The 25,586-nt window shown below is 47.0% G+C and overlaps 1 protein-coding gene across 1 annotated transcript; it reads right to left on the reverse strand.

Moving 5' to 3' along the window:
- Positions 1-378: 378 nt before the first annotated feature.
- On the reverse strand, positions 379-24,260 carry GLRX3 (glutaredoxin 3). The gene is made up of 11 exons (XM_086466569.1): positions 24,190-24,260; positions 18,296-18,404; positions 15,475-15,549; positions 14,667-14,868; positions 8,266-8,438; positions 8,110-8,171; positions 5,274-5,331; positions 3,395-3,447; positions 2,264-2,303; positions 2,089-2,181; positions 379-650 (listed from the first exon to the last, which is right to left on the reverse strand). The coding sequence occupies exons 1-11, from the start codon at positions 24,258-24,260 to the stop codon at positions 600-602; spliced, it is 987 nt and encodes a 328-aa protein (XP_086322695.1). The 3' UTR covers positions 379-599.
- Between the last annotated feature and the right edge of the window lie 1,326 nt (positions 24,261-25,586).

Raw genomic sequence — 25,586 nt, forward strand, 5'->3', positions numbered from 1 at the left:
TCCAAAAAGCTACGTTAAAATAGGTCGAACAACTGAAATTAACAATTACTGTACCTACGTAGATAATGAAGATGCATAGTACACAGCTGAAAGTCATTAATAACAGCTTCCTAATGGTGCACTGCATTCAGGTTTCAATAGTATTTTTCTCGCTCACTAGACGTGAAAATCATTATTAACGGGGACAGAAAATTATGATGCTCCACACCACAGAGGTACACCCATTAACAGCCCCCTAATGAGAGCTGAGCCCAAAAAAAAAAAAAAGGATGTCATTTAGTCCTACATAGTACTGCAACGGACAGCGAGGTCACTACTCAATTCTTAAACATCTAGACGCAAGAAATGCACAGAAAGAGCGTAACAACCACCCCAAGGTTCTCTAGCATTATGTTTTAATTGAATTGGAAGATCCTGACATTTTGGTATCTTCAGTGGAAACACCTTGTCACACGTAGCACGGCCTCGTGAAACACAGAGCACACGAGCTGCCTTTACCCCTGACCGGTTCCGCAGGGCTAAGCTGGGTATTGCTCCAGCATCATCTAAAAACGAGGAATTGGGCCAAGTACTCCGGTTCCCACCGACGTCCTCCTCCGTTAATTTTCTCCCTTCAGAACAGGCAACAATTCACCACTTTCCTTCAGTTCCTGTAACGAAACACACGGCAGTTATCCCCTCTGTCCAGCGGGTGGGGATGCGAACCAGCCTGCAGAGGGACAGCTCAGGGACAGGGAATCCCTGCACCGGCTGGTCCGGGAATGCGCTACTACGGGACCCACTAGAGGTCCCTCTTGGCCAAGAGACTGAAGTTGGCAGCGCTGCAGTCAAAGCCTGCTTTGTGCCTCTTTAGTCAGAGAGGAAACTTGCGGAGGGAAAAGCTACCCCTTCCCAAGAACCGGTCGTTACCAGCTTTACCAGGTAAATCCCCCGGTACCTCTCTCCTCCTAGAAATAATTCCAGGTACATTTTGGGCATACACAAAATTCTATGACATTCAAAACACCTCCCACAACAGAAAAAACGACCATCCATCGATAGATTTTGTTACCACCACACACTAAACCGAACAAGACAGCATGAAATTTGTAAGAGCTCTAGATAGGAGGCGCTTGCCCCTATTATCCTGATGATTCAAATTATAAGGGGGTTAAAGAGCTACATAACACCACGAAATAGCTTTAAAATAACGTGTCGTGGAGTATATATTCTTTCCCCACATCTCAAGAGAAACAATTATTACATATTACGCTATATTACGGAACGCATTTTAAAATCCTGACAAGATCCACCCACCCCTACAAGTCAGCCCGTGTGAACGGCAAACAGCCCAACAGCACACGGACAAATTAATTTCAATACCAGTGAGAGAAGGGTTTTGCAGCACCTCTGCAATGCCAGGGACTATACTTACTGACCAGTGAAATGACCCACACACTTGTTAAATGAATAAAATTAATCTATATAATTTAAGTAATGCCAGTATTTTTAGAGCTAAATGAGATGTATTGATTGTATCTCCCCAGGAGTTACAGTGTCTGAGCGACTGGCTATAAAACATTCAGACAAGAATGGGCTCAGGAGTGTTTGGGGCTTAGAACACTGTGCCTGCTCTGTTACAAAAATCAAAAACGAGAGAGAGAGATGCAGATCTATTTTTGTTGCTTCAGGGTCTGTTCAAACAACTACAATAAACCTTACTTTCTTCCCGGAATGAGACTGTTTGCTAGGAAAAAAATGTCTCACCCACCTGATTTGAGAAAAGCAATGGCAGAAGTAAAACTAGGAAGAGAAACCTGTAAAAATGCACCCAGGGGGTAAAAATGGTCTTTACAGTAACAGTAACTGACTGCTGTCAAGAAAATACATTTCACTGCTAAATCCTGGCACAGGAGAAGGCCGGAGATGGAGAGCTCCTTTCAGCGGCACCGGGAGCTAATGGAAGTCACGGGAAATGCAACCAAGTCACTCGGTTTCAGGATCTAGGGCCACTACACGGGAATTTCTGCAGGTTATGGGCAGAAAATAGTTCTACAGTTTTAAACAAATCGTCAATTTAGAGCCCAAACAAGAGTCTCCCATTCCTACCTTAACAATATCCAGCCCTCCAACGAGTTCACCTTTCACATACAGCTGAGGATACGTGGGCCAGTCTGAAAAGGTTTTTAGTCCTTGCCGCACCTACGGAAGACAATCTTAAATGTAAGCTTCGACTTTGGTAAGAGCGACAATGAAATCCTCAAGGATGGAGAAGCTTCATTACCTCTTCATCTTCCAGTATGTCAAATGTCTCGTAATCAATGCTAGGGGAAAAAAAAAAAAAGTCAAAATTATCTACTGCGGAGTTTTGCAACGTAGGACCCCCCCCAAAAATTCAAGCTGGGTACGGTCACAAGCGAGCTTGCAATCTCTCTGAATTCACAGGTAACGAGAGGAAAAAAAGTCAATGCCTTATGCACCAAGAACTGTAACGTCAACAACGTCTCGTTCCACGCTCAGCTCCCCACAAAGCCCAGCTGACAGCGTAAGGCGCTGGAACATGAAGCCGTGCAGCTTTGGCTCCAACTGGCCAAAACGTGTTCGAAGCAATTCCATCCACCACTAGCTAAAAAACACCAAAACACCCCACAAAGCACAGGGGCACTTCGGAAGTTTGTCATTAAGGAACCAGCCAGCTGCAGCTCTTTCACCATCTCCGCGTACCCCTTGTGTAAAACCACGACGATCGAGCGCCTGTGCCCAGCTGAGCGACGGAGCCACGGCCGAGCCGCGCCGGCAGCTCCCGGCACTCTCCAGCGACCAGCAGGTACGGGGGCTCCTGCGAGCGGGCTGGTGCCAGTGACAAGGCGCTCAAAAAGCCCGTCCCAACATCTAGTAACCACGACAGCTGCTTAACCTCTAACCAGGGCTACGAACGGAACGGGAGTTTATTCCAAGGCAGAGGCTGCTCATCTCGCTCACTACAGGAAGAACTGCTCTGAAGAGGAAAACTGAGGCTAGGCAACGGGAGAGGCTCCAAGATGAAGGAAACGGATCAAGAGGGACCTCTCCAAGAAGAGGTGATTATCAGAGTGGAAGGATTTCTTTCATGGCAACAATCATGGCAAAAGAAAAAAAAAAAATCACTGTTGCAATAAACTCCTCCATCCAAGCAAGACAATCGCTACGTAGCAGTGGAATATCTGACACACCACGTTTGACTGGGTATCAAGTGAGTGTAGTGGTGATTCACACTATGGGCTTTCACAGAAAGATACTTTAAAATACTCTTAAACAAAGAAAATTATGTTTGGGGAAGTCTCCCACTAATATTTTCCAAACTCTTCGCTTACAATACGTAGTTTTTAAAACAGAACTGGCTTCCCAAATTCAACAAGACACCCCACTTACATACCCAGTACTATTCATGATTTCTATAATTTGCTTGCTGAATCCACATTTTGCCACCTAGAATGAAAAGCACACGTATGTTAAAACATGTATCTGCTACATTGAATCCACAAAATTCCAAGTCCTCAAGCTACACTAAAGCTATTACCAATTTATCACTGGCTGAGCAATCCTGCTAATCTCTTTCTCATTCCTCTTTATACTCTTTGAGCTTTTAAGAGCACTGGACGTCTCTGTCTTTATACGCTCTGATGAAATAAATGAAAATATTGAGAACATGAAACACTTTCCTCAGTTGTGGTGTGAAATGATACAGGGTGAACGTGTTCCCCAGGCTTGGCAATACTGCCTTGTCAAACGAGCGAGGCCGGACTGCCTTCTGAACGTTCAAAGAGCCAAAGCTATAGGTATGGTGGGCGTGAACACCTCTGGGTGCGTATGGGCCTCGGCCATCCACTGCCCTTTACTTGCCACTCTGGAGAGAGCAGCGACCTACGGCCAGCTGGTAAAGAGGCTGCACGTACAGCGACTCCCGGCTGGAATTCCCAACTGGAAGTATCTACTTCAGGAAAGCAGTATCTGCAAACTCTTCGTACTGACAGTGTAGGACATAGAACACCCACCATTTCCTGGACATTGAATATTTAACCCGGACCATCCCTTCTCAGTGGGGACTTTGCTCCACCGGTAGCTCAAGCAAAAAATCAAACCACGTTAAGTGACTTGCCCAAGCTCTTGCTTTCTGTAGGCGGGACAGGTTTTAAAGGAGACAGAAGTGCATCTGCTCATCAGCCCTGGTTCAGGGAGTCAGCACGGCCCACCGGGTGCCAGCGGCTGCGAAACAGCTCAGCGGAGCAGCCCCTAACACCCCTACAAGTGCCTGCTGTCAGGACACAGAGAAGGCTCGGGGAACAAATGAGAAAAGGAAATGGAAAGACAAGTCACAGGGACGAGCTCAGTCCCCTGCCTCTGCATCCCTTCACATAAAACACCATTTAAGCGACTCTCGTTGCACGCACTCCCTGACCACAGCTACTGTTTAGGGCACCCCCCCCCCACCCCAACGGCAGCTCTGCCTTGGGTGCCGACCAAGTAATCCTGACGGGAGGAATCGCAGGGCCTTGCTGTTTAACCCCCCGGCTGCTCCGGGTACACAACACAAAGCAACAGCCTGACCTTTTGGGTCACAGTCACCTGCTACGGTTTGAATCCCAACTGCCGGCACTCGGCCGCCTTCAGTCACTGTCTCTACGCCAGTGACCAAGATGACCAAGTGCAGCTTAAAAGGCACCAGGCACAGACCATTCCACCGTGTGAGAACGGATCCTTCATGGTAGGGGGCTTTATACTTTTAAAACCACCTAGCAGCTTTTGTTAAAGGCAGTCACGAAAGCACAATAAAGTCAGAAAAACCAAAAAGGAAAGGACACCCAACCCACTGAGGTCACAGAGGGAAATTCCAAGACACGTGCGTGCAGAGAGAGTCCTGGGCAACGCTCAGCGTACGCCCCAAGCAGCCCAGCCACCCGGGGCCAGCACTCGGAACACCAGAAGAAATTCCATTATCGGCAAAGACAAGCCATAACCAAGACCAGAGGACGTGCACCGCTCCTCCACTCATTCCCGAGCTGCAGCTCCATCGGCAGACATCACTGCAGAGCATCCCGTTCCCTGATGTCACTGCAGCACAGCTCTCGGCAGCTTGGCAATACACTTCCATCAGGTCAGACAGCTCTGCCACGGCTGACAGAGGCACCAGATAAAGAGACGAGCAACTAACTTCCCAGCACCGTTCACTTTCACTAAGTAAGGAAAGCAAGTAAAACCAGGTAATTGTCACTGTTTAAAAAACCATTTAAATACATTCTGCAACACAACCTTACCTGTTTGCTTCCCTTCATAAAAAGCATCACAGGAGCTTTGTTTATCAAGTCTTTAAGCCTACAGAAGGCACAAAAAGAGAGACAGACATAGACCAGCTCAGTTATGTCAAGCTTTGTTTCAACAGGAAAACAAAAGGCAAAAGTGGGAAGAGAGCAACTTGCAGCTTTACCAAATGCATTTAAAGCATTGTTACAGGCAACTCTATTCATTTCAACTGCTTACAGTAACTCTGGTGAATGAATCTGAACCATCCTGCTACTTTTAGAGCAACAATTCACTTTGCTAGATTGACCTCCAAGTACCAAGCAGCAGTAAGTTTAAGGAGAAACGTCATTTTAGGATATTTTAACCACACTGCCTGTATTTACCGACACATTGCTTTTTCCCATACTGAACATAATACTTTGCATTTCTATTCTCCACGTGAGAAGGCCTTTTGCAGCGTGAGAGCCACCCTTACTGCCCATCAGTCATGAGACTGAGGACTAACCACTGCTGAAAGTCAGGAGCAGGGCTGTTCCGCCCCACTGCGCCCTGTCCACTTCTGGTCCAGCCACACAACCCTCAGACACTCCCTCTCCCGTTGGGAAGGCTTTCTGTGACAACTGATGGACAAAGTTAGCCGACTCCTGTCCAAGAGCTCCTGCCAAGGGCACACCACCCTCCCCAAGACGCCTAACGGCGACCATCGGCTGCAAACGGCCGCTTCGTGCGAGGCAAAGAGATTCCCGACTGGAGAATCCAGGCTCTGGGCAAAGCTAAACCACAGGAGTTTTGCTGGTGACCTACAGCCCTTGCACATGTAAACCTCAAAACAGTTTTTCCAATCAAGTTGTCTCGTGGGTAGAAAGCAACAGCAAAACTAACAGCGACAGCAAGGGTGAGCCACGGCCACCTGAGCCGGGTCCGCCGCTGCCGGCTCTGTTTGGTGAAGCCGAGCCGACGCCAGAGTCCATTTTCAGGGGTATTTTCGAGTGAAGAAGACGCAGTTAATTGATGGCAAGAGATTAAACACTGAGTGAAGGAACACAAGTTAGCACTAAATAAGATTCTACTGCTGATACTTCATTTTGCTAAGCCCCAACACGTCTGCAGACCTGCCTCATCGGGGCTTTCTTACGAGTGACTGACAGCGAACAGGGTGGGAAAGGTGTCGGTCGCCCAGAAGCGAAGGAAGAGGTTAGCTACGGAGAAAAACCAGCCTGTGCCACGGAAAGAGAACTTCCCAGGCGACACCGGACAACAGAAAGCAGACCTCAGCTAGGTGTCACGCGTTAAGCCAAGCACCGCACACCTACCGACAGATGAACAAACTAACCAACAAGCAGCTACTTGTGACTTGTCTGGTGAACTTTAGCTGGTTTTCCTTGTGGCTAAAGGAGGAAATTCAGACAGATATTTCTGGATAAAAGATCTGGCTAACTATTTTTATATATAATTTATAAATACATTATATATATATAAAATATTTATATATAATATAACTTCTATTATATTCAGCTAACCTGATAAAATTGATAAAAACTCCACACACCTGTTCAAAAGATTCTGCTCCTGCTCCTTTAGGGAGACATTTAGCTATACCAACGACTTTAATCCATTAAAGCACATTAGGTAAGCAGAGGACACTTCCCATCACGTTCTTTCCCAAAAAAACCATGCATAAACAAAATAAAGTTGCAGCTTATGCAAGTTTGCAAAAAAGGAAAGGAGAGACTAAAGGAAACTTTAAAATAAGTTTTTAAAAGGCCATCCTGAGACAATCTCACCTTTAGCTGTAATTTAATCCCAAACTGCAAAAGGCCATGATTGGCTTTGGTGCCCTTGGTGAAAGAACGTACGCGTTACCCTGCTACAGCCTCAGCCACGGGACAAACGGGAAGGGAATTAACAAAACCAGAGCTGCCAACGCAGACTTCATCACCACACCAGAACAGCTTGCGTTGAACTACTTCTCCACTGTGCTGGGAAGGCAACAGAACCAGAACCCCCCACATCTAGAGCACTGCAAAGCTTGCTTTTACCGGCCTCGGAGAGCAAGAGGGAATCTACACTAACAATGTGCCTTCAAGGTACAGGCACTTTCTTGGCAAACCAGCCCCCCTTTGCATGTCTTACTGGCACTGCTCGCATGAAAACCAGGGAAAAGCAGCCCCATCCACTAGCAGCTTCTCAGATGGAATGACTTGTCAGGTATCTGGGGCTCGACTGCCCGGGGCACGTCAGGATTTCAAACAAGAGCGAATCTTCAAACGGGGAGGTTAAAGGAGGACAAATCGGTTTCTAGATATTGCATCCGACTCAGGAAGCAGCACACTTCCCACTGCTGCAGCGTATATCTGTGTTGCCAAGGTGAAAGAAAACAGGAACCGCAGGACATGAGTAAGGAAGAAAAACGAGGAGGCGAGCCTAGGGATTTTCTGCAGTGACATCACGGTTATGAAGTCTACGCCAAATGAAGCTAACAAAAGCTACTAATATTTAAAAGATGATTTTCCCAGTTATCTTTAAAGAATAAATTCCTAAGAGAGACACAAGAAGGAATCTATATATCCTGCTATAATTAAAAATTAACAAACCACAAATACAGTTAAGTAAAGCCTACTGGAACAGCATAGCTTGATACCCAGCTAAGAGCACAGCTGCACAGTAAGCAATGCTTACGTACAGCAAAGGGAACACACTTAACAACTGCAGGAGTCTGGTAATTAAAGAAAATCCTGACGCACTTCTGACAAAGTCAAAGCACAGGAATTTAAACAGGGGGCTCCCCCGGTTCAAACAAACGTACAGGAAACTTCAAAAACAGACCCCCTTAAAATAACGACATCATACCTGTCCTCCAACCTCTGTGCCTTCGGACAGATCGTGTCCAGTTCTCCAGAGGCCTCAAGTTCCTACGGAGATCGGGGAGAAGAACAATCAGATGCATCAAGCAAGAGAAACGTGCTTCTGGCAACTAATGAGATGAAGAATTTCTCAGTTTCTAACCTTGATAATATCAAGTCCACCTATAAGCTCTCCGTCTACATACAGCTGTGGATAAGTTGGCCAATTAGAATACGTTTTCAGCCCCTGACGAACCTCTTCATCAGAAAAGATATCAAAACTGCTAAATGAAATACCATGTTTGTTCAGGATCTCCACCATTTGCTTGCTGAAACCTGCGAACACAAGAAGAGGAATGACATACAACTCCAAGCAGAGCATTCCCACGTCCATACCCAACCCCACTCATTGGAAAAGTGCAATTACTCTGGATAGGAAGTTCAAAACAGCTCTAGTGTGTTAGTCTTTGCTCTATCAATGCCTTCAAACATGATAAAGCGGCAAACCCCACATGTGTTAGTGGAAGTACCAAACCAAAGTATATGAGCAGCTCGGGAAGTCTGGTGCTTGCATTTAGAGAGCTCCACATAAGTAACCTTCCTGTAAACGGCTCTCCTGTTCCAGCACACACAGTTGCACAAGTTAAACACATTCCCCTGCTCTCTCTTTTCCAGCTCTTCTTCATCGAGCATTCACAAAGAATGAAAGCTTCTCAACAACCACAGCAGCACCTTCAGCAGCCTCTTCGTTCCTCCGACAGCACATCGCTTCCTCCAACCACCACCTCTTCCTCCAGCTCCTACTGAGCATCTCCTACACCAAACACCGATGAAGTTCACAGACAAAGTATGTGTAAATCCACACACAGGATTGAAACCCGCTACTGTGTCACTAGTTTAACTGAGAAACTTGGCTGTCATCATGTTTTCTACTACTTTTGCTTTAACAGCACATCCTTTCCTACTTCATGGCAAAAGGCAGATTCCTTTCCATTTCTTTAAACCCTTTATGTTCACACGGGTACTTAAATATTATTTCACTACCCTCATGACTTTCATACCATGTTTTGGACAGATCTTCATCATGTCCACAATATTACGATGTAAACAGCCAGGTTTTACCCATTTACTATGTGGCCAACCCAAGAAGAAAAGTTTCTCCCTTCTGTAACTAAGCATCTCTTTTCGTAGGAAAATTGTCGCCTTCTTTGTAAAATGTTGTGTGTGTGAAAATGTTAATGTTATAGAACCTACAGTCTGTAATCACCTAAATCTCCTTACACTAGAGCAAAACCCACACGAAATTTCACTTTCAAACAATTCTCCTTCTACTCTATTTTAAATTCACCATGCTCATTACAGTGAAACATCCAATTGATTTTTTAAAAAGATGATTTTTTCTTTTTTAAGTTCTTAGTCTCTACAGAAACTCTTCAAAATCACTTTACAAAGCACCACCCACACCTAGGCTGTACCCTTTATGTCCACACGTCCATTCTTTACGGGCTGACCCGAAAGGAAACCTTAGACTGATGTTCAGAGTCATCTTCATCCTCTGACACAGCAGCACAGATGGGTCTCCAAGCAGCCCCCAGCCCCCTGGGTGTTTCCCAGTGCACTGCAGATCTCCACCCCACACAAAAACCGATGAGCTCTGCTCGTCTGCTGGAAGCCAACAGCTTGATCTTCCGGACCGGTGGTCAAAGCTTGACTCCAAACTCCACTGTTTCTCCACAACCTAATGCTCCGAAAATGAGGCGAATCGGGGCAAAACGCGAAGCGCATCGCAACGCACCGAAACCAGTTTGGAATTCTGCTGCTTCTCTAACGCGTGGTCGTTACCCTGAAGTATTTCAGCTCCTGCCCCCGTCGCCTGCACACACACCCCTTCTGAGGGAGCAGAAGCCTCCAAGATACCATGCAGTTTGCAAAAAGGATCCAGGAGAACCTGCTCGTAAATCAACGTGATAATAACGTGTGGTTTATTTCTTCGCCAACTCGTTCTGGTTTGGATTCAAGCGCCCTTGCAATCCCACCAATTCCCACAAACGCTGTGCAGCCAAACAAAAACCTCTACCCAAGTATTAAAAAAAAAAAAAAAGAGACAAAAAAAAGAGACAATGCTTAAAGGCTTTAATAAAGGAATACAAAAATAAAGAAGCCTTAAATGGGAAAAAGAACCAAAGTGCCATAGAAGAATAACCTTTGATTTCAGCTTGCAAGACCACCTATTAGTTTTTGAAATATGGCTTTTTACTCCAGCTTTCTGCCGTTTTCATGATCTGCAATTTATGGAGATATGAAGTAGCAGTATTTATACGTATGGCATCCAAGTTGCTTTTCTTTCTACAACTGAAGTGTTAAGTTCATGTACAGCCTGAAGTAAAACACAGATTCTGAAATTTTTCATCCATCTGGGAGTTCATTAGTAAACAGCTACAGGCTGATTGCTGATGGTTATTCCATCACCAATATATTAACTCATTTCTACTGTAAGGAACTGGGGAAAAAAAAAAAAAGCTTTATTTTAGCTGAAGGCAATTACATGCAAACTAGAAAGATTGATTGGTTGTGTTTCATTTTGAAGGGCTACAGTAGCAGTTGGGAAGTGTTATGCTTAGGGATAAAGCGCCAGAACAGCTTTACTTTCATAACAAGAGATTTAGGTTGCATTTCTGAAGAAATGCCATATATGCCTTACAAGGAATAAAGCTGCTAACAAAATGTTTTAAGTGGCTATCTAGGCGATCGCAAACGCCACCCCAGACTCCACACCAACAAAAACACCCTCAGTAAATCCCAGTATTGATGAAGCAAACCAACAAATACTATCCCAGTCCAAAAGAATCCGCTGCAATCGCACAGCACAACCGCCAGTGAACAAACCCTACCGTACGCTACGCTGAGCTGGCTGGGCCAGGGAAGAAACCCCCAACCACACGGGGACCCCGAAACACACGGCTGGACTGGGGTCCCTCTCCTTGCCAACTGCGTCTACTATTTGTACCAAAACAGATACAATTCAAAAACGCCTTCACACCAGCACGGCTCCTTTTCTTTAATCCCATTTTTATTGCTCCCACCACGCTCTAACAGAGCTGTGGTAACGTCTGACAACACGTTCAGTCACCTTCACCTTCCACGAGCCTTTGGCCGCTCGAGGCAGTTAACGGACTGGCTAACATCTCCCAGCTACTGCCAGCCGCTGTCAGGGCAGTCCGAAGCAGGCACAGTATTTAACTGCAGAATTCAGAGCTGTCACTTCAGGTGACGTCATGTGGTGCCCTGCATTTGAGTACTTCCAACTTTAATACAAACCTCTACTTAGGTAAGAGCCTCCTGTGTGCCTTTCATGGGGTACCAAGGATCAACTCTAAGAACTGAAAGTCTGAAGAACTACCTACTTTATCATGCTAAGAAACATAAATGAACCTGTGAAGACGCTTTCCATACCGATTTTACGATGAAGTACCTAGCTATCCTTAACCCCGACGCCCCAACATCTCTCTTGGTTTGGGGGGTTTTTGGTTGTTGTTTTGTTTGGGTTTTGTTTTTTTTTTTTTTTTAAATAGCCTCACAGTCTCTCCCATCAAAAATTCAAACACGTGAGAAACTGTGAAAGGTCTTTTCTCCACGTAACTTGAAGGTCTGCCCAGTGTTCTGCTCCACGCCCTTCTGAAAGCCAGCTCTGCTGAACACCCAAGGCAGGTAAACTGAAAGCACATGTATTGAAGAACCTCAACTGCAGACACCCCAAATGCATTCATAAATATTAGGAGCTCAGAGCACTGCTCTGCCACCTACAGGTATTACAGGACGTACCAATGGATGCACTTCACGAGCCTCCTTCAGAAAAAGACAACATTTCTATTCCTACAAAATTACCTACAAATTCCTCTGACTACCCGTAACTCTCGCACATTTATTACTGTACTCTTACATAACACAAATACAGAATTATCTTTACACAAATAGATGGAACTTCATCAGCTCTTCACAGGAGCAAGTGCCTACGCACAAACTGCTCGGCTCCCAAGCTAACACAGCACAGCAAACAGGAAAGCTCTGAAATCTGGTGTTGCTTCTGAAACCGCTTCTACTGAAGTGATTCTGGAACCTCTTGATGCATTGACATGGAACAGCAGCCTCGAAATTAGAAAGGGAAAAAGAAGGAGAAAAAAGGGTGTGCAGATACCGATACGGGCAAAGCCCACCGCAGCGTGGGGAGCCCCAGTACCTACAGGATCCTGCACTTCCCCTCCTATTTCTACAGCCCTTTTCCAGAAGATCTGAAAAAGCAGACTGTAAAATGGCAGGCAAATATTTTCAAAGCCGCTGGCAGTACACCCAGGTACGGAGGGCAGCGGCAGTCAGAAAAGCCGCCCACAAGCCATAAGCAAGAGCTTCCTCCACCCGAGGTACCCTGGAGCGACCTGCGGGACCCCTCCGACTGCCCCGGCAGGATTACCCACTACAGCACGGCCCTGACTGACACCCACGTCCGACAGGCTTTAAGCCCTGCTCCTGTCCAACCCCCGACAGGCTTTAACCACTGCTCCCCTTCCAAATACTGTTTCGCGCCTTTCACTCCAGAGCCCTCCTTCCGGAGCAGGGCGGCAGGCGCTACTCCAAGCAGAGCGCCCCACAGACAGACTGTCCCGCCCGAAGCAGAGCCTCTCCCTGCAGCTCAGCCCGGGCCGCCCCCCAGCAGCCCCACCGCTGTTACCACCCTGCTCAGCTCCCTCGTTTGCCAAGCGCCGGTCCTGACCCGAAACCACCGGAGGTTCATGAAGAGGCTCTTGTTTACTCTACGGACCCCATCCTCCGTTTCAACCCCAGAACTGCACAACAGACACAGTAAAAACCAGCAGAGGCTGTTTGCACCAATCTGCACTGTTCACACTTCACCAAATCAACACATTCCACATCGTTATCCTTCCTTTTCCCCCCTTCTAACAGCACGTGGTGATACAACTATGTGAATCCTCCCAGATTAAGACAAATGGACAGAACATGTAAAATCAGTTTCTTTTAGGTCCTTTTATACTATTTCATTTATTTTCCTTTATATAGGTCTCCACTCGGCTTCTTCTGGAAGCTTCTGGACACGCTCCCATGGACAGCCCAGGGAGCAGCCTGCGCTCGTTAACTGCATTTAACACTTCAAACCGCGGTGAGATTCCCCACGGCTGGAACACCAGCAGCACACCCCCCCCCACGAGGGCACCTGGCCGTTTGGGGAACCAGCACCCCTAAACCATCACCCCGAGCCAGCAGCTCAAACCACGCACTCGCAGCCCCCGGGCCAGACATGAGCAGCACTGCTGGCTCTAGGCTGCACCTACGGAGCCCTTACCAGAAGGGGGTCAAAAATAATAGTTCCACGAGTCCTCATTTCCCTTCTCGAAGTGTTTCAAACACATTTAATTCACGTGCATCTCTGCCATGATATAGAAATGTTTATGAGGAATCTTTCAAGCCTGCACATGCTACTGTCATTCTTGCAGATGGATAAAACCGGTATTTTCATTATTTACAGACACAAATAACCAGGATTTGCAGGACAGTTTCACTTTTTGATGAGTTATCTCATTATTGGTTCTGTAAATACAAGCCACAGGCCTTCCTTCAGCAGCCTGGCTGTAAGGAGCTAGCTATTGTCAAGTCTTTTCTTATCCTCCTGTTCTGTTTCACAATTCCTCCATCTCTCTGTCCCAGCAGTGTCCTTGATACGATCTGCCTCACAGGACACATGGTTGCTAATGGGATCCAGCCCGAGTCATCTCAGCATCAGCTACTGCAGAAAAGCAGCTGTAGGAGTTGCAATGCTTGATTTCTAGACCAATTTGGGGAGAGAAAGGAAGTAAAAGGAGTCAAGCTCCTGTTTCCCCCATTGCCTTTCCCTCCCCTCAGTTTGAGAGCTGTATAATTGTATCTTATTGTCACCATCCCCAGAACAACACTGTTTCGGTCCTCCCTTTCCAAGAGAGGCTCTGGAGATGAGGAATGGCTGTTTTTCCACGCTGTGTTTTGCCCCTTGTATTTTCACTCTCAACAGCGAGCGAGAGGCAAGAGCACTAGGTTTAAGAACAGGCGTTTCCACTGGAGCAGCAACACAAGCCACTGCTCTGTCACTTTTACCAGCTAGGATAGTTTTATTTGCTTTTTCCAAACAGCAACAGTGATCCCAGATGTTAGTCAATGCTTGTTATTCCTGGAATTGAAATACTCTCTTCAGACTACTTCACGTTTTGCAACTTGATGCACAACACATGTCCTGAATACACCCTGAGCTGCCTCCAGAACAGCAGCCTAGGTCAAGGGCAGCATCGCACACCACCTATTCTTCAGGAAGCCCCCAACCTCTGTGCTTCCATTTCCAAGATTTAACTGAGGGAACAGCCATTCTCCAGCTGCACATCAGCAGCATGAAAACACCTACAGTAACGTTTCTAGGTGCACAAGACGCTGTTGGAGCTTTATCTCCCCAAAACCGACTAAATCTGACCCCTCAGCCCAAAGCAAGCGCTGCCACGCGGAACACGACCTTCAGACCACCCTTACCACAGCGAGGCTCTCTTGGAGACCCCTTCATGAACAGCATGCAAGGGGCGGCGGTGACGAGCTTCTTCAGCCGCGCGTTCAGGTCTTCTTTGGCGCCGTCGTTGGGGCCGGCAGACACAGAACTGCTGGACGCGTGGCGCTGCACCTTCTTGGTCAGCTCCGGGGCGTGGGCACCGTCTAATCTGTCAATTTTCTGGGAATTCTAAGGAACCCAAAACACAGGCTCGTGTTAAAGGATTAAATTCAGAATTTGTACTGTAAAAAAAAAATAGTAACCCCCCCGTACAAAGTATAGATCTGCAGATGCAGGCGGATTAGCGATTGATCTTCCAGCCAGTCGTCAGTTCCACAACTTGTACCATCCTGTTGGCTGGCTGGCGTTAATGCTAGCGTTTTTGTTATTAGAAGTGTTTGTTAAAGACAATATTTTGAATTTTATTATCACAGGCAAACGTGACCCAAAGAGACCTGTCATTTCTGCCAAAAGATTATTTACTTGGGCTTTGGCCATGCGGTAGAACTACAGCCAGACAAGGAAACGTACTGAAAAATGCCTGACCCGATACAAGGTCTGGCAACTAAAATAAAAACTACGTAGGAATCCCAAAGCAATTAAGGAAGCTCTGAAATATTACATACAGAGTGTAAGAACCCTTTCTGTCCACTTTCTTAGGTGCCACTGGATAAGACTTAAATCAGATACAAAAGTGTTTCGTCACTGAGAAAATTCTCAAGGTTCTGCTCTTCTGGTAGTAGCATTAAAAACCTATACATAGTAAGAGTCCACATGGAATCCATTTTCTCTTACCTTAAAGAACAAGAACGTTGGAACAGAGCTAATGCCATATTTTTCAGACACTTCAGGCACAGCTTCAGCTTCCAGCTAAAAAGAAAAAAACAAACCCAAACACACACAAACAGAGAAAAGATTATTTTCATAATCTTCTTTCAAGTTTCACTGTGGATGTCAATCCTGTCCAGAATGTTCTTCTAGGCATTTTATACATTTTAAAAGGATTTGGTGCCGAAGTTTGTAACATATTTGCATTTAAATGAGACTCGCTGGGTTGGCGTGTCATCCACTGAGCCTACACAGTGTCAAAACAGGTTCAGAGGTTTTTATTTTGTTGCACATTTCAAAAGATGCCCGGAGGCTGCCAATAAAATTTTTGGTGCACTAGTGACCTAGTAAATTTTCAATCATATGCAGCTACTACTATATTGAAATCCATAAATCATTGACCCCAGTTATGTCATGATTACAGTGCTTATTTTGTGCCCACAGCAATGCTTGCTATTTGCTCTATTGACTAATTTCAAGGGGCAGTACATCATGACTGACATTTGCAGCCTCCCGCAAATTAGGAAGGAAAAAGGAGTGTTTCTTCAATAAGCTATTGATGTCTACTAAATGTTATTTTTAACTCCTGCAAGGCTACTGAGCACCGAGTGGGCAAGCTTGCTGAGATTACCGGCTCTAGTTTTATTCAGCACTCAACTGCATACCTTAGAATGATATAAGGCAGTAATTTGCCACGAAAATCTATCTTTTAATTAACTCAAATCTGTGATTTTCTGTGCATAGGCTAGAAGCTTGTGCAACAGAAGGTTGTTTAAGACACTAGCTCTGCAACAACTGCAGAGTTAATGGGTTAAAAAAATGGCGAGAGATCTCTGGATCACCCAGAAACCTGCAATCCAGCGGGCAGGAGAAAAAGCCTTTCAACTGCTTATCCCACGAGCACTCAGTGAGCGGACGAGCCAAAGCTGAGTCCAAGCCTCACCTCTATTTCTGTAAACCAATGCTCCAACAACACCAACTGAGAAACTGAAGCTGTAACCAGATCCCAACTGCCCGTTCTCTTTCAAGTGGCAAGTGATTACACGACTTCTACCTCTAATATTTTCTTTTCCAGTAAAATTTCCTACCTACTCGGATAATTACATTCCACTCTGGTGAGGTTCACACATACAGAACAGATTTTATTTCATATTTCAGTAACTTCCTCTTACTCGTACAACTTCCCAAACCATCGTTTCTCACTGTTTCTGAATACAGACACACTTTCATTCTAACCAAGCCAAGGATCTTAAGAGTTACGCTATGCCACAACTACAGCAAGAAACCACATGCCCAAAGACTTCAAGGGTTAGTGACAGGTCTGAAGTTCACTTCATCAGCACTTTGCTCTCCTCCAGAAGGCAACTGTGACCGAGCTGCAGGGTGGCACACCACCCTTGGTCAGTCATCTGCAGCCACCTGACGACTTAACAGCTTCTGGCCCATGAATAGCCAGACTGGCTGGTGTGGAATACCAAACACCAAAACCCCCCAAAGAACTTCCAAAATCAAATATGTTCCTCAGGAGGAGCCTCCCCATTAAAAATACATCAAGAAAATTCACCCAAGTCTTTCCGGAGCCTATTGCCTCTGAAAAGCACACCAGCAATACTGGAGGAGAGGGGTGGGGGGAAGGAGGTGCCATTACCTTGGTTCTGCAACACCTGATCACTTCAGAACCTTGTTATTAAAAACATAAGTTGCAGCTGAATAATAAGGGTTATAAACAAATACTGTGTGAATATGAATAATAAAGAGGGAACCGAGAGTTTTCAAACTTTGTTGGGCCTACCAAAACCTACAGCAACTCTACAGAACCTTAAGAGTCTTGAATTTTTAAAGTGCTGAAAATTAGTCCTTTGAAGCTCTGAGTAATAAAATACTACCATTAAAACAGTTCTGTCCTCCTGCTTTACAGAAAGAAATACCAACCGAGAGAGGAATCATCGGGGAAAAACAGAAAAAACCACACAAAACCCAAAGGCTGTAAAAAAATCAAACCAGACTATTCACACAGCTGGCTGCTCCATCGCTCCCTGCCCTCCTCATCACAGAGTGACTCATTAACAAGAGAAAGCTGGTTTAAAGCGAACAGCACAGTGAGGAAGTGCATTCATTCTTCCCTCCACACTGGCTCTCCTACTCTCACAAAAACAGAGCATCTCACCGTGTTCACCCCACCCAGTGTTCACCCATCTCGGAGCAACAGCGCTGCACAGATTGGAATTCACTGCCCTTTAACTCCACGAAGATCCCTGTCCATCTTTAGTACCAAAGCAAAAATCTCTGTGTGTTCTGAGATCTGTTCAGCTAACCAGTGGCATCACGGGAACAAAAGAAGCCTCCGGTGCACCTGGACAGTGCTGCCAAATTCATCTCAAATCCAGGGATTTGAACCACGCTTTCAAAATACGGCTACGTACAGAACTGAAGGACTGAGACACACAGGCAGAGAGGAATTTGTTAGGCAGAGTAGCTGAAGAAAAGTCCTCCACTGTCTTAGTAAACTGAGCTTGCTTCTGGTTTTTTTGTTGGTTTTTTCCCTTTAAACAGCACAGAAAAAGGAAGGCGTTATTTAAGTCTGCAGTAACAGGCTTGGAAAGGTGCGCCTAGAGCTTTCACCCCGCAGAGTTTTGCCGCATCTCTTGCATACGTTCAACTCGCGTCTTTAAACGCGAAGACACAAAGGCACTTCAGAAACAACTTTACCCACATTTCATAATATTTCATCCGTGCTTTGCAACAACGGCTCTGCTGCGTCTAAAAGGAGCTCGGCCGCCCGACTTACCTTCACAAAGGTAACCTGCGTGTGTTCCTTCGCTAGCGCCGCCATAACCTCGTTCATCTGAGCACACTGAGGAGCCCACGGTGCCCAGAAGTGGACAACTACAAGGGACCTGTCAAAAAAAAAAAAAAAAAAAAAAAAGAGGTGTAACAGCATTTGGTTTTAGAAAAGAATCATGCAACGCAAAAGTTTGCTATGGCATGTCAAAAAAAGCCCAAACCCACAAACAAACAAGACCCAAGCGCACACAAACCCCCACCGCCCACACCGCCTTCCTGAGAGAACAGACAACCAAACAAGCAAAACAAGGAGTGTTTTCGATGGCTTGCCCAGAGGGGAACTTTAAGGCTGCTTCAGGAACCATGCCAGAAGCCAAGCAGCGCCGCCAAGGTACCGCACCACAAACCGCCGTCCTCCGGCGCTGGCAGCAGCAGCTCACTCCTCACGAGGGTCAGGCAGGAGGACGGACACGCCGAAGCGCTGAAGGTCAAGCCACGCACCGCGGGACGCAGGTTTGAAGCGCCCGCAGGCCAAGCCCGCAGCCTCCCTGCCTGGGAAGGGCCGCGGGTGCCCGAGAGCCTTTCCACCTCCGGCAGCTCTGGGAGCTCCAGAGCTCAGCAGCTCCGGGCTAGAGGCTGCACCGCTGCCTTCTCCTCAGTGCCACTCCTGCCTCTCTGCTGCTTATCCAGGGAATAAGGCAGTAACTCTGCAAGCCTCAGGGACTTCTCTAAAAATCCAGCATTCCTATGCTGAAAGGTTCTTTTTCTGCTTTTATTAGCTTCAACTTCTTATCCCTCTTCCAGCTGCAGTAAGGTTGCCTTGAACATCTGGTATTGGTTCCACACAGCATTTAGAGATGAGAAGCCACACGTGTGACAGAAACCCCCTCAAACGGGGTGCCACGAGGTAGTTCTCATGAGCTTAAACAAACACACTCTGACGACAACAGTGACAAGATATTTGCGTCTAATTTTCAGCTCTGTTTTCCAGGTTTGCTGAAGTCAAAACCACTAGATAATGGGGCATAAGGAATAAAAGACACATAATGTACTACTTTTAATGTACTTAGAGATCCAGAAAACAGGCCAACCATACCATACAAGCCATTTAGTACCTTTTATTACTAAATAACGGAAATTCATTATAAATTTTAACAGCTACGTGGGTAGCATGACATTCCACAGCTAACAGCTGTGTTATCTGACCATATACTCTCAATACAGCACCAAACTCAATTCAGACACAGAACTTTAAAATTCATAAACTTGATTTTACCAAGGAATTCTAGAAAATTTGGTAAAGATGTAATAGCCTCTTTTTTCCATCATGCCATCCGTCAGAGCATGGTTCTGCTTCGAAAGCCAATTACAACTGGCAAAGTCTACAGGCGAGTAAAAACTTGAATTAGGGAACAACAAGGCAGTTCCAGTCTTGTGCAAGGGGCAGCCCTGCAGATTTAGACCCGAGCTCAGAACAGCTCAAGACAACTTCTCCAGAGCCATCATCTCTGCAGATTCTTCCAACACACCGTTACAGGAGTCACCACCAGCAATGCTCCCAAAGGCAAACGACTCTCTAATTACAACAAAATACCCGTGAGGCTACTCTGGACCGATTTCACCGCTCACCACCGACACCAGCACCCAACCCCCAGCGCAGGCTCCCTGAAGCAGTTCACTCATTACTTCTAAACGGCATCTGAGCCACCCGAGCCCAGGCAGCACGGCTCAGGGTAAAGCCTTCACTGCCCAGCCCTCCTTCAGGATGTGTCCCTTCCCAGCACCGCTCTCGTGGAGCCCTCCAACGAGGAGGCAGGTTCCAGCCCAGGCAGCTCGGCCGAACCCTGCTCCAGCCGCCCGCTCACCCACAGACATTTTAATTACAACTTCTGAGCCAACGGGGACAGGCACTTCACCTCGTGCTGCAACCAACGGGTCTTTTTGCCACAAAGTAATGAGGTGAAAATAATTAGGTAGGCTGGGAGACAGGAAGTCACTTATATGGATGAGAATACCCAGTTAGGACAGGCAGACAATTTTCAAATGAAAAAAGCAGCAGCAGTTCAATATTTCAGAAGACAGACCAAGCTCTGGCGCAGGGAATTATCAAGAGTTTTGCTCCAGGAATGGTTTTCCTGTACTTGTTCATCACATCCTTCATTCGAAATACCCATTTTGAGACCCCCTCTAATGTCATCCTTAACGAATGCACTGCTTACTGACACTGTTAAGAGCCCAGAGAAGCGGTTAAAAAAGGATCACAGCTGAACAAAAACAGTTTTTGTTTTTAAATCAGGTTTCATGACAAAACAGTCTAACTTACTTCGATCTACCACAGCTTTTACAGCACAGAGAATGAAGCTGTCAAGCTGTCACTGCAACTGCACGGTGCCCATACAGGTAAAAAAAATACTTTTTACATCTGTTGGACCACAAACAGGACAAGAGAAAAACTTCCACGGGCTAAAAACAGAGTGGAAGAGAGGAGAACAGAGAACAGAAGCAGGAGAGCTGCTGCACATCAGGGCAAAGTCCTACCCGCCAACCTGACGCACCTCCTGCCCCTTTCCCAACACCCCTCCTGCTGCCAAGAAGGGCTTCACCAGCGCTCGGTGCAACCCAGCAGCTCCCAACACAAGACCCACCTGGTTATTTAATCCTCATCCCACCCGAGCCTGGCCTTTCCTCACCCCCCTACGGCTGCCTCGCACTTCGTTTTTACCTTCACGAAGGACGTACCTTAAAGCGATTTGCACCAAGGGTTTGGGGCATTTTTTTTTTTTGACAAATTCATTCGCAGAACAAGTCTAATTCAACTGCCCTCTTGGTATCTCAGCACTTTAAACTTGAAAAATAGCAAGAGTAATTCAAAGCATCAACGAAGGAAGAAAACAGAGTTAGCAAAATGAAGCACATCAGCGATTCACAGCACCACAGCACCTTGGGGGTGGGAAGGGACCTCAAAGGATCACCCAGTCCAGCCCCTCCTGCCAGAGCAGGGCCATCCAGGAACGCGTCCAGGCGGATTTGGAAAGTCTCCAGAGAAGGAGACCCCACACCCTCTCTGGGCAGCCTGTGCCAGTTTTGATTCTAAACAAAGTATTTCTTACATTCAGCCCAGACATTTCTAAAACCCTCTATATTATCTATGAAAGAGGGTTGTAACAAAAAGCTTATGACAAGTCCCAGAGTTTCTCTTCCTGCATCATTTTGTATTTCACATTTTGGAGGAAAAGCCACGGGCCCAAAAATAACATCAACTTTAACAGAACTTTTCTTAAACTTCAGTAGCAGAAGAAAAACCGGAAGGACATATCACACATTTTCTGTGGAGAAACAAAAAGCCCAAAGTCTTGTTTCTACAGCGTATTCATTAAAAAAATATATATATAAAAATAAATTAGTTGAGACAGACTCACCAAGTATATATTTTCAAAACAAGGAGTCTATTGACTGTGAAACCAAGATAGCACAATGCTCTCTGACAGGGATATCCAGAATATAATTACTCCATAGGTCACCTCCTTTTGGGCCAAGATACAAGCATTTTGTAAATATTTATAACCTTTCTGACAGGCAGCCCAAGTTACTTGGTTTGATACGCTCATTTTTCTAAAACATTGCTCAAGTAAAACAACAAATTCCAGAGCAATAACAGAAGTGGTTCAGTGATTTGAAAACACTGGCTCAAGTTCATCTTTTGCAACCATAAAATCTAGATGCATTTTGAAAAAAATTAATTTACACTTATTGCATAACACAAAGCTAGTAACTTGTTATCAGAAACATTAGTGTTCTGAAACAAGAACTCCTATGAAATTCAGTGCCAACATAAAATGCTGGCATGTGCACCTGATTAGTGGTAATTCTGATAGTTTAGGAAAATCAGCAAGTCCATTTAAAAAAAAAAAAAAAAGGCAGTAAACCAGCATTAGGACCAGCCTTAAAAGTTCAGCACATTCTTTGTCTTAAGCTTTATCTTTCAAGACAAAAATACTTCCTTGAAGAAGTTCTCCTTTCCCACTTTAATAAAATTACCTTTTTTTTTTTTTTTACACCATTAATTTCATAACTCCTTGCTAATCTATAGAAGGTGCCTTAAGTCAGCCAAGGTGTATTTTTAAAGTTCTATCCAGAAACAGGAAGATCATTAAAAAAGTATCAATGATTTGAGAGATTTGTTACACTCTGTGAGTGTGAGTTTATTGGGTTTCTCAGCGGTAACAAAAAAACAGGCCAAGTATTTTGAAATGAAGCAGAGGAAAAGGGTTATCAGTACTAGCAATTCATCTTAGGCCCAAAAACCCATGCATCAAATAATCAAGCCCATTAAAGAGAAAACTGAATCATGTTCTGCGGGCAAAGGGAATGAGAGCATTACTGAGGGTTTTGTTGAAAATAATTTCCAAACACTGTATCTGCTCCTGAAGCCATTTTCATTTCAATATGCCCCAGTGAGCGCACGAGTGTGACTTTCCTCTGGGCTGTCCCTGTACAATTCAGTTGAAGAAAAATTCCAGAAAAAAACCTGCAAGTCATGCAGCAAGTTGTGAAGAATCTAGTTTCTTTTTCCCATAATCAAAACTTTTCCATCTTGCCTTATGTTGGCTTTAAGAACACTCCCTGACACCTTCACCATCCTTTTTAAACCACTCATTTAATCCAATTTCTCTCCTTATTCATGCAAAGGCCACTTGCTAATGCTGCAGTTCCATGATGCGGAAATGGTTTTGACCCAGCACCTTATTTTGATGGGCCTTACAAGCCCCAGTTAAACACAGACCCAGCTACTGGATTAAAACATGCAACAACAGTTACTCCACCTTGGATTCAATGTGGCAAACAAGCAGAGCTCACAACCAAACCCGTCCTTCAGTAAGGCACTGGAGTACCTGCTCACACGGACTACAGCAGTAGGTACTGCAACTCTTTCCTGCCAAAGCAAAAGGGTTTTCCCCCAGAAAATCCATTCCCAAGACTCCCAACATCAGACCAAGAGCCACCGCCCAGTGGCTGCAGAGAATCAGTGGTCCATGCCAAGAGCACCCAGTGGAAAGAGAGCTCTGGTACTCATTATGAGAGCATAAAACCAGCTTAATGAGAAACCAGCCCTGCTGCACGAGGCAGGAACGATTTGGTTTCACATTGTTTCTCAACAACCAACCTAACGCCGCTGTTTCGTCAAAAACGCTGTACAGGCGTCGTTTGTTTTGCTGACACCTTAGGGCTCAGGAGAAAAAAAAACAACAACCCTTAGGTCGCATGAAGGTCCCCTTTGGCATAACTTCCCTGCCGATCTGCTCTGGCTGTCCGTCCCCTGCAGAGAGCACCGCTGCCGGTGGGCAGCTTCAGCAGCCCCGCCTGAGCTCTCCCAGAGCCCCGTAAGCTGTGCCCGAGGGGCGCTTCAGAAAACAGCCTGTCGAGAAGCCAACCCGACGTCCTTCTCCCACCGATGCGGTTTTTTTACCTCCCCGCGAAGGTTTTACGGAGCTCTGAGGCGGTACCGGGGCTGCTCCCCTCAGCGCACCCCGGCCTTTCACGAACTTTGGGGCCAACCACGCGAAGCGGCCGCGGAGCCACGTTCTTGGGGGGGGGGGGGGGGGACGGACACGACACCGGGCCAAACCCAAGAGCGCCCCTTTTCCCGCACGGCCTGGCGCTTCGGGACCCGCCGCGGTGACTCGCCGGGAAGCCCACGCTCTCTCGGGGAGCCGTGCAGCGGCAAGGCGGTACCGCAGGCGGCCAGGCCAGCCCCCCCCCCCCCTCCGGCTGAGGCCGCCCCCCGCAGCGGGGGTCTCTCCGGCAGCAGGCCTCGCTCCCTCGGCGCCCGGCAGGCCCCGCTCCCTCGGCGCCCGGCAGGCCGCACCGGGGCCCTCCCGGTCCCAGTCCCCGCCTCACCTGTCCTTCTGCTGCAGCAGCTGCTGGAACTGCTCGGCGGAGCCCGCCGCCGCCACCTCCCCCGCTGCCATGGCCAGACCGCCGCCGCCGCCGCCGCCGCCGGAGGAAGAGAGGGGGAAAGGCGCCGGGTCACGTGGGGCAGGCCCGCGCAGGCGCCACAGCGGCCGCGTCTTCAGCGCATGCGCCGCTCACCCGCGCAGGCGCCGTGGCGGCCCGGGCTCGGCGGGCGGAAGCTGCGGCCATGGTGGGCCGGGCCGGGCCGCCGCCCCCCCGCAGCCCGCGGTAGGGGGGTGCGGCAGGGAAGGCCTCGCTGGTGGGTTTTACCCCGTCCGGTGGCTCTCCAGCCCTCTGGAGGAGGGTATTTGGGAGGCCGTGGCTGCCGCTTCCCTGCCCCGTTGCAGCCGTCGGTCCCACCGGGAGATGCGGAGCGGGTTCACGACCGTGGATGTCACGTTAACGCCCCGGGGTGTCGTGACGGCGTTTTGTTAAGGGTGAGGGCGCTGCCGTGTCCTCACCTGCTGCCTCGTTCGCGGCTCTAACGGCCGCAGTTGTTCCTGGTGACACCGGCTGGACACAAAAACTCCAACTGCTGTAGGGTTTGTGAGAGAGGAAAACAGTGTTTTGCCTCTTTTAGGTGTATTTTCAAGTAAAATCGAAAAGCTTTGCCAGTGCCCTGGTTAAATAGGGAGATAAGTGATGTGCAGAAAAGGTCCCTGTTCATGGTACGGTTACCAACCTAAACTGCTTCGATTCCGGATGAAAATACCTACAAAATGTTTTAATGTCATATAGAAAACCTGTATCTTGAATAATTCTGTTGGTGTTAGATAAAGCAGTCCCACAGGTTGCCCAGTTTTATTTTAGATTTCAGATCATTAAAAAAAAAAAAAAAAAAATCCCACATTAAATAATCCAGCGCATTGAGCAAACAGCGAATAACCCCCTCCTGCAGCTCGTCGTGACTAAGGGAAAGCAGCAGGGCGGCACAGGACGCAGCGCTGTGCCATTACCAGGACTAAAAGATGTAATTCCACAAACATACTGTTTTCTAGTGGTATATTCCTTTGCCTTTGGAGTTCCCTAGCACCCACAAATGTGCATTCTGCTCGGTCTGAGCGTTTCTGCTGTACTTCCAGTGTGGGAAACGACTGTTGCGATAAGAACCACGTTGTTACAGCCCGGTCAACTCTTGCTGTGTGGTTTATCGTCCCATTGCCGGGCCCCTTTTCACCAAGCGGGGCTCCTCGTTGGCTGCGAAGGGATTCGGCACAAGACCTCGCGGCCTCTGGGGGGTTCAGGTCAGCGCCGGGCGGAGGGGGTGAGCGCCTCTGCTCTGCGGGCCGAAGCGCGGTGACGCGGTGACGCCTCAGGAAGGACTCGCCCCCCTTCAGCTGTAG

This window comes from Leptosomus discolor, chromosome 6 (genome assembly GCF_034619465.1).
Source record: "Leptosomus discolor isolate bLepDis1 chromosome 6, bLepDis1.hap2, whole genome shotgun sequence".
In the NCBI taxonomy this organism is placed as follows: Eukaryota; Metazoa; Chordata; class Aves; order Leptosomiformes; family Leptosomidae; genus Leptosomus; species Leptosomus discolor.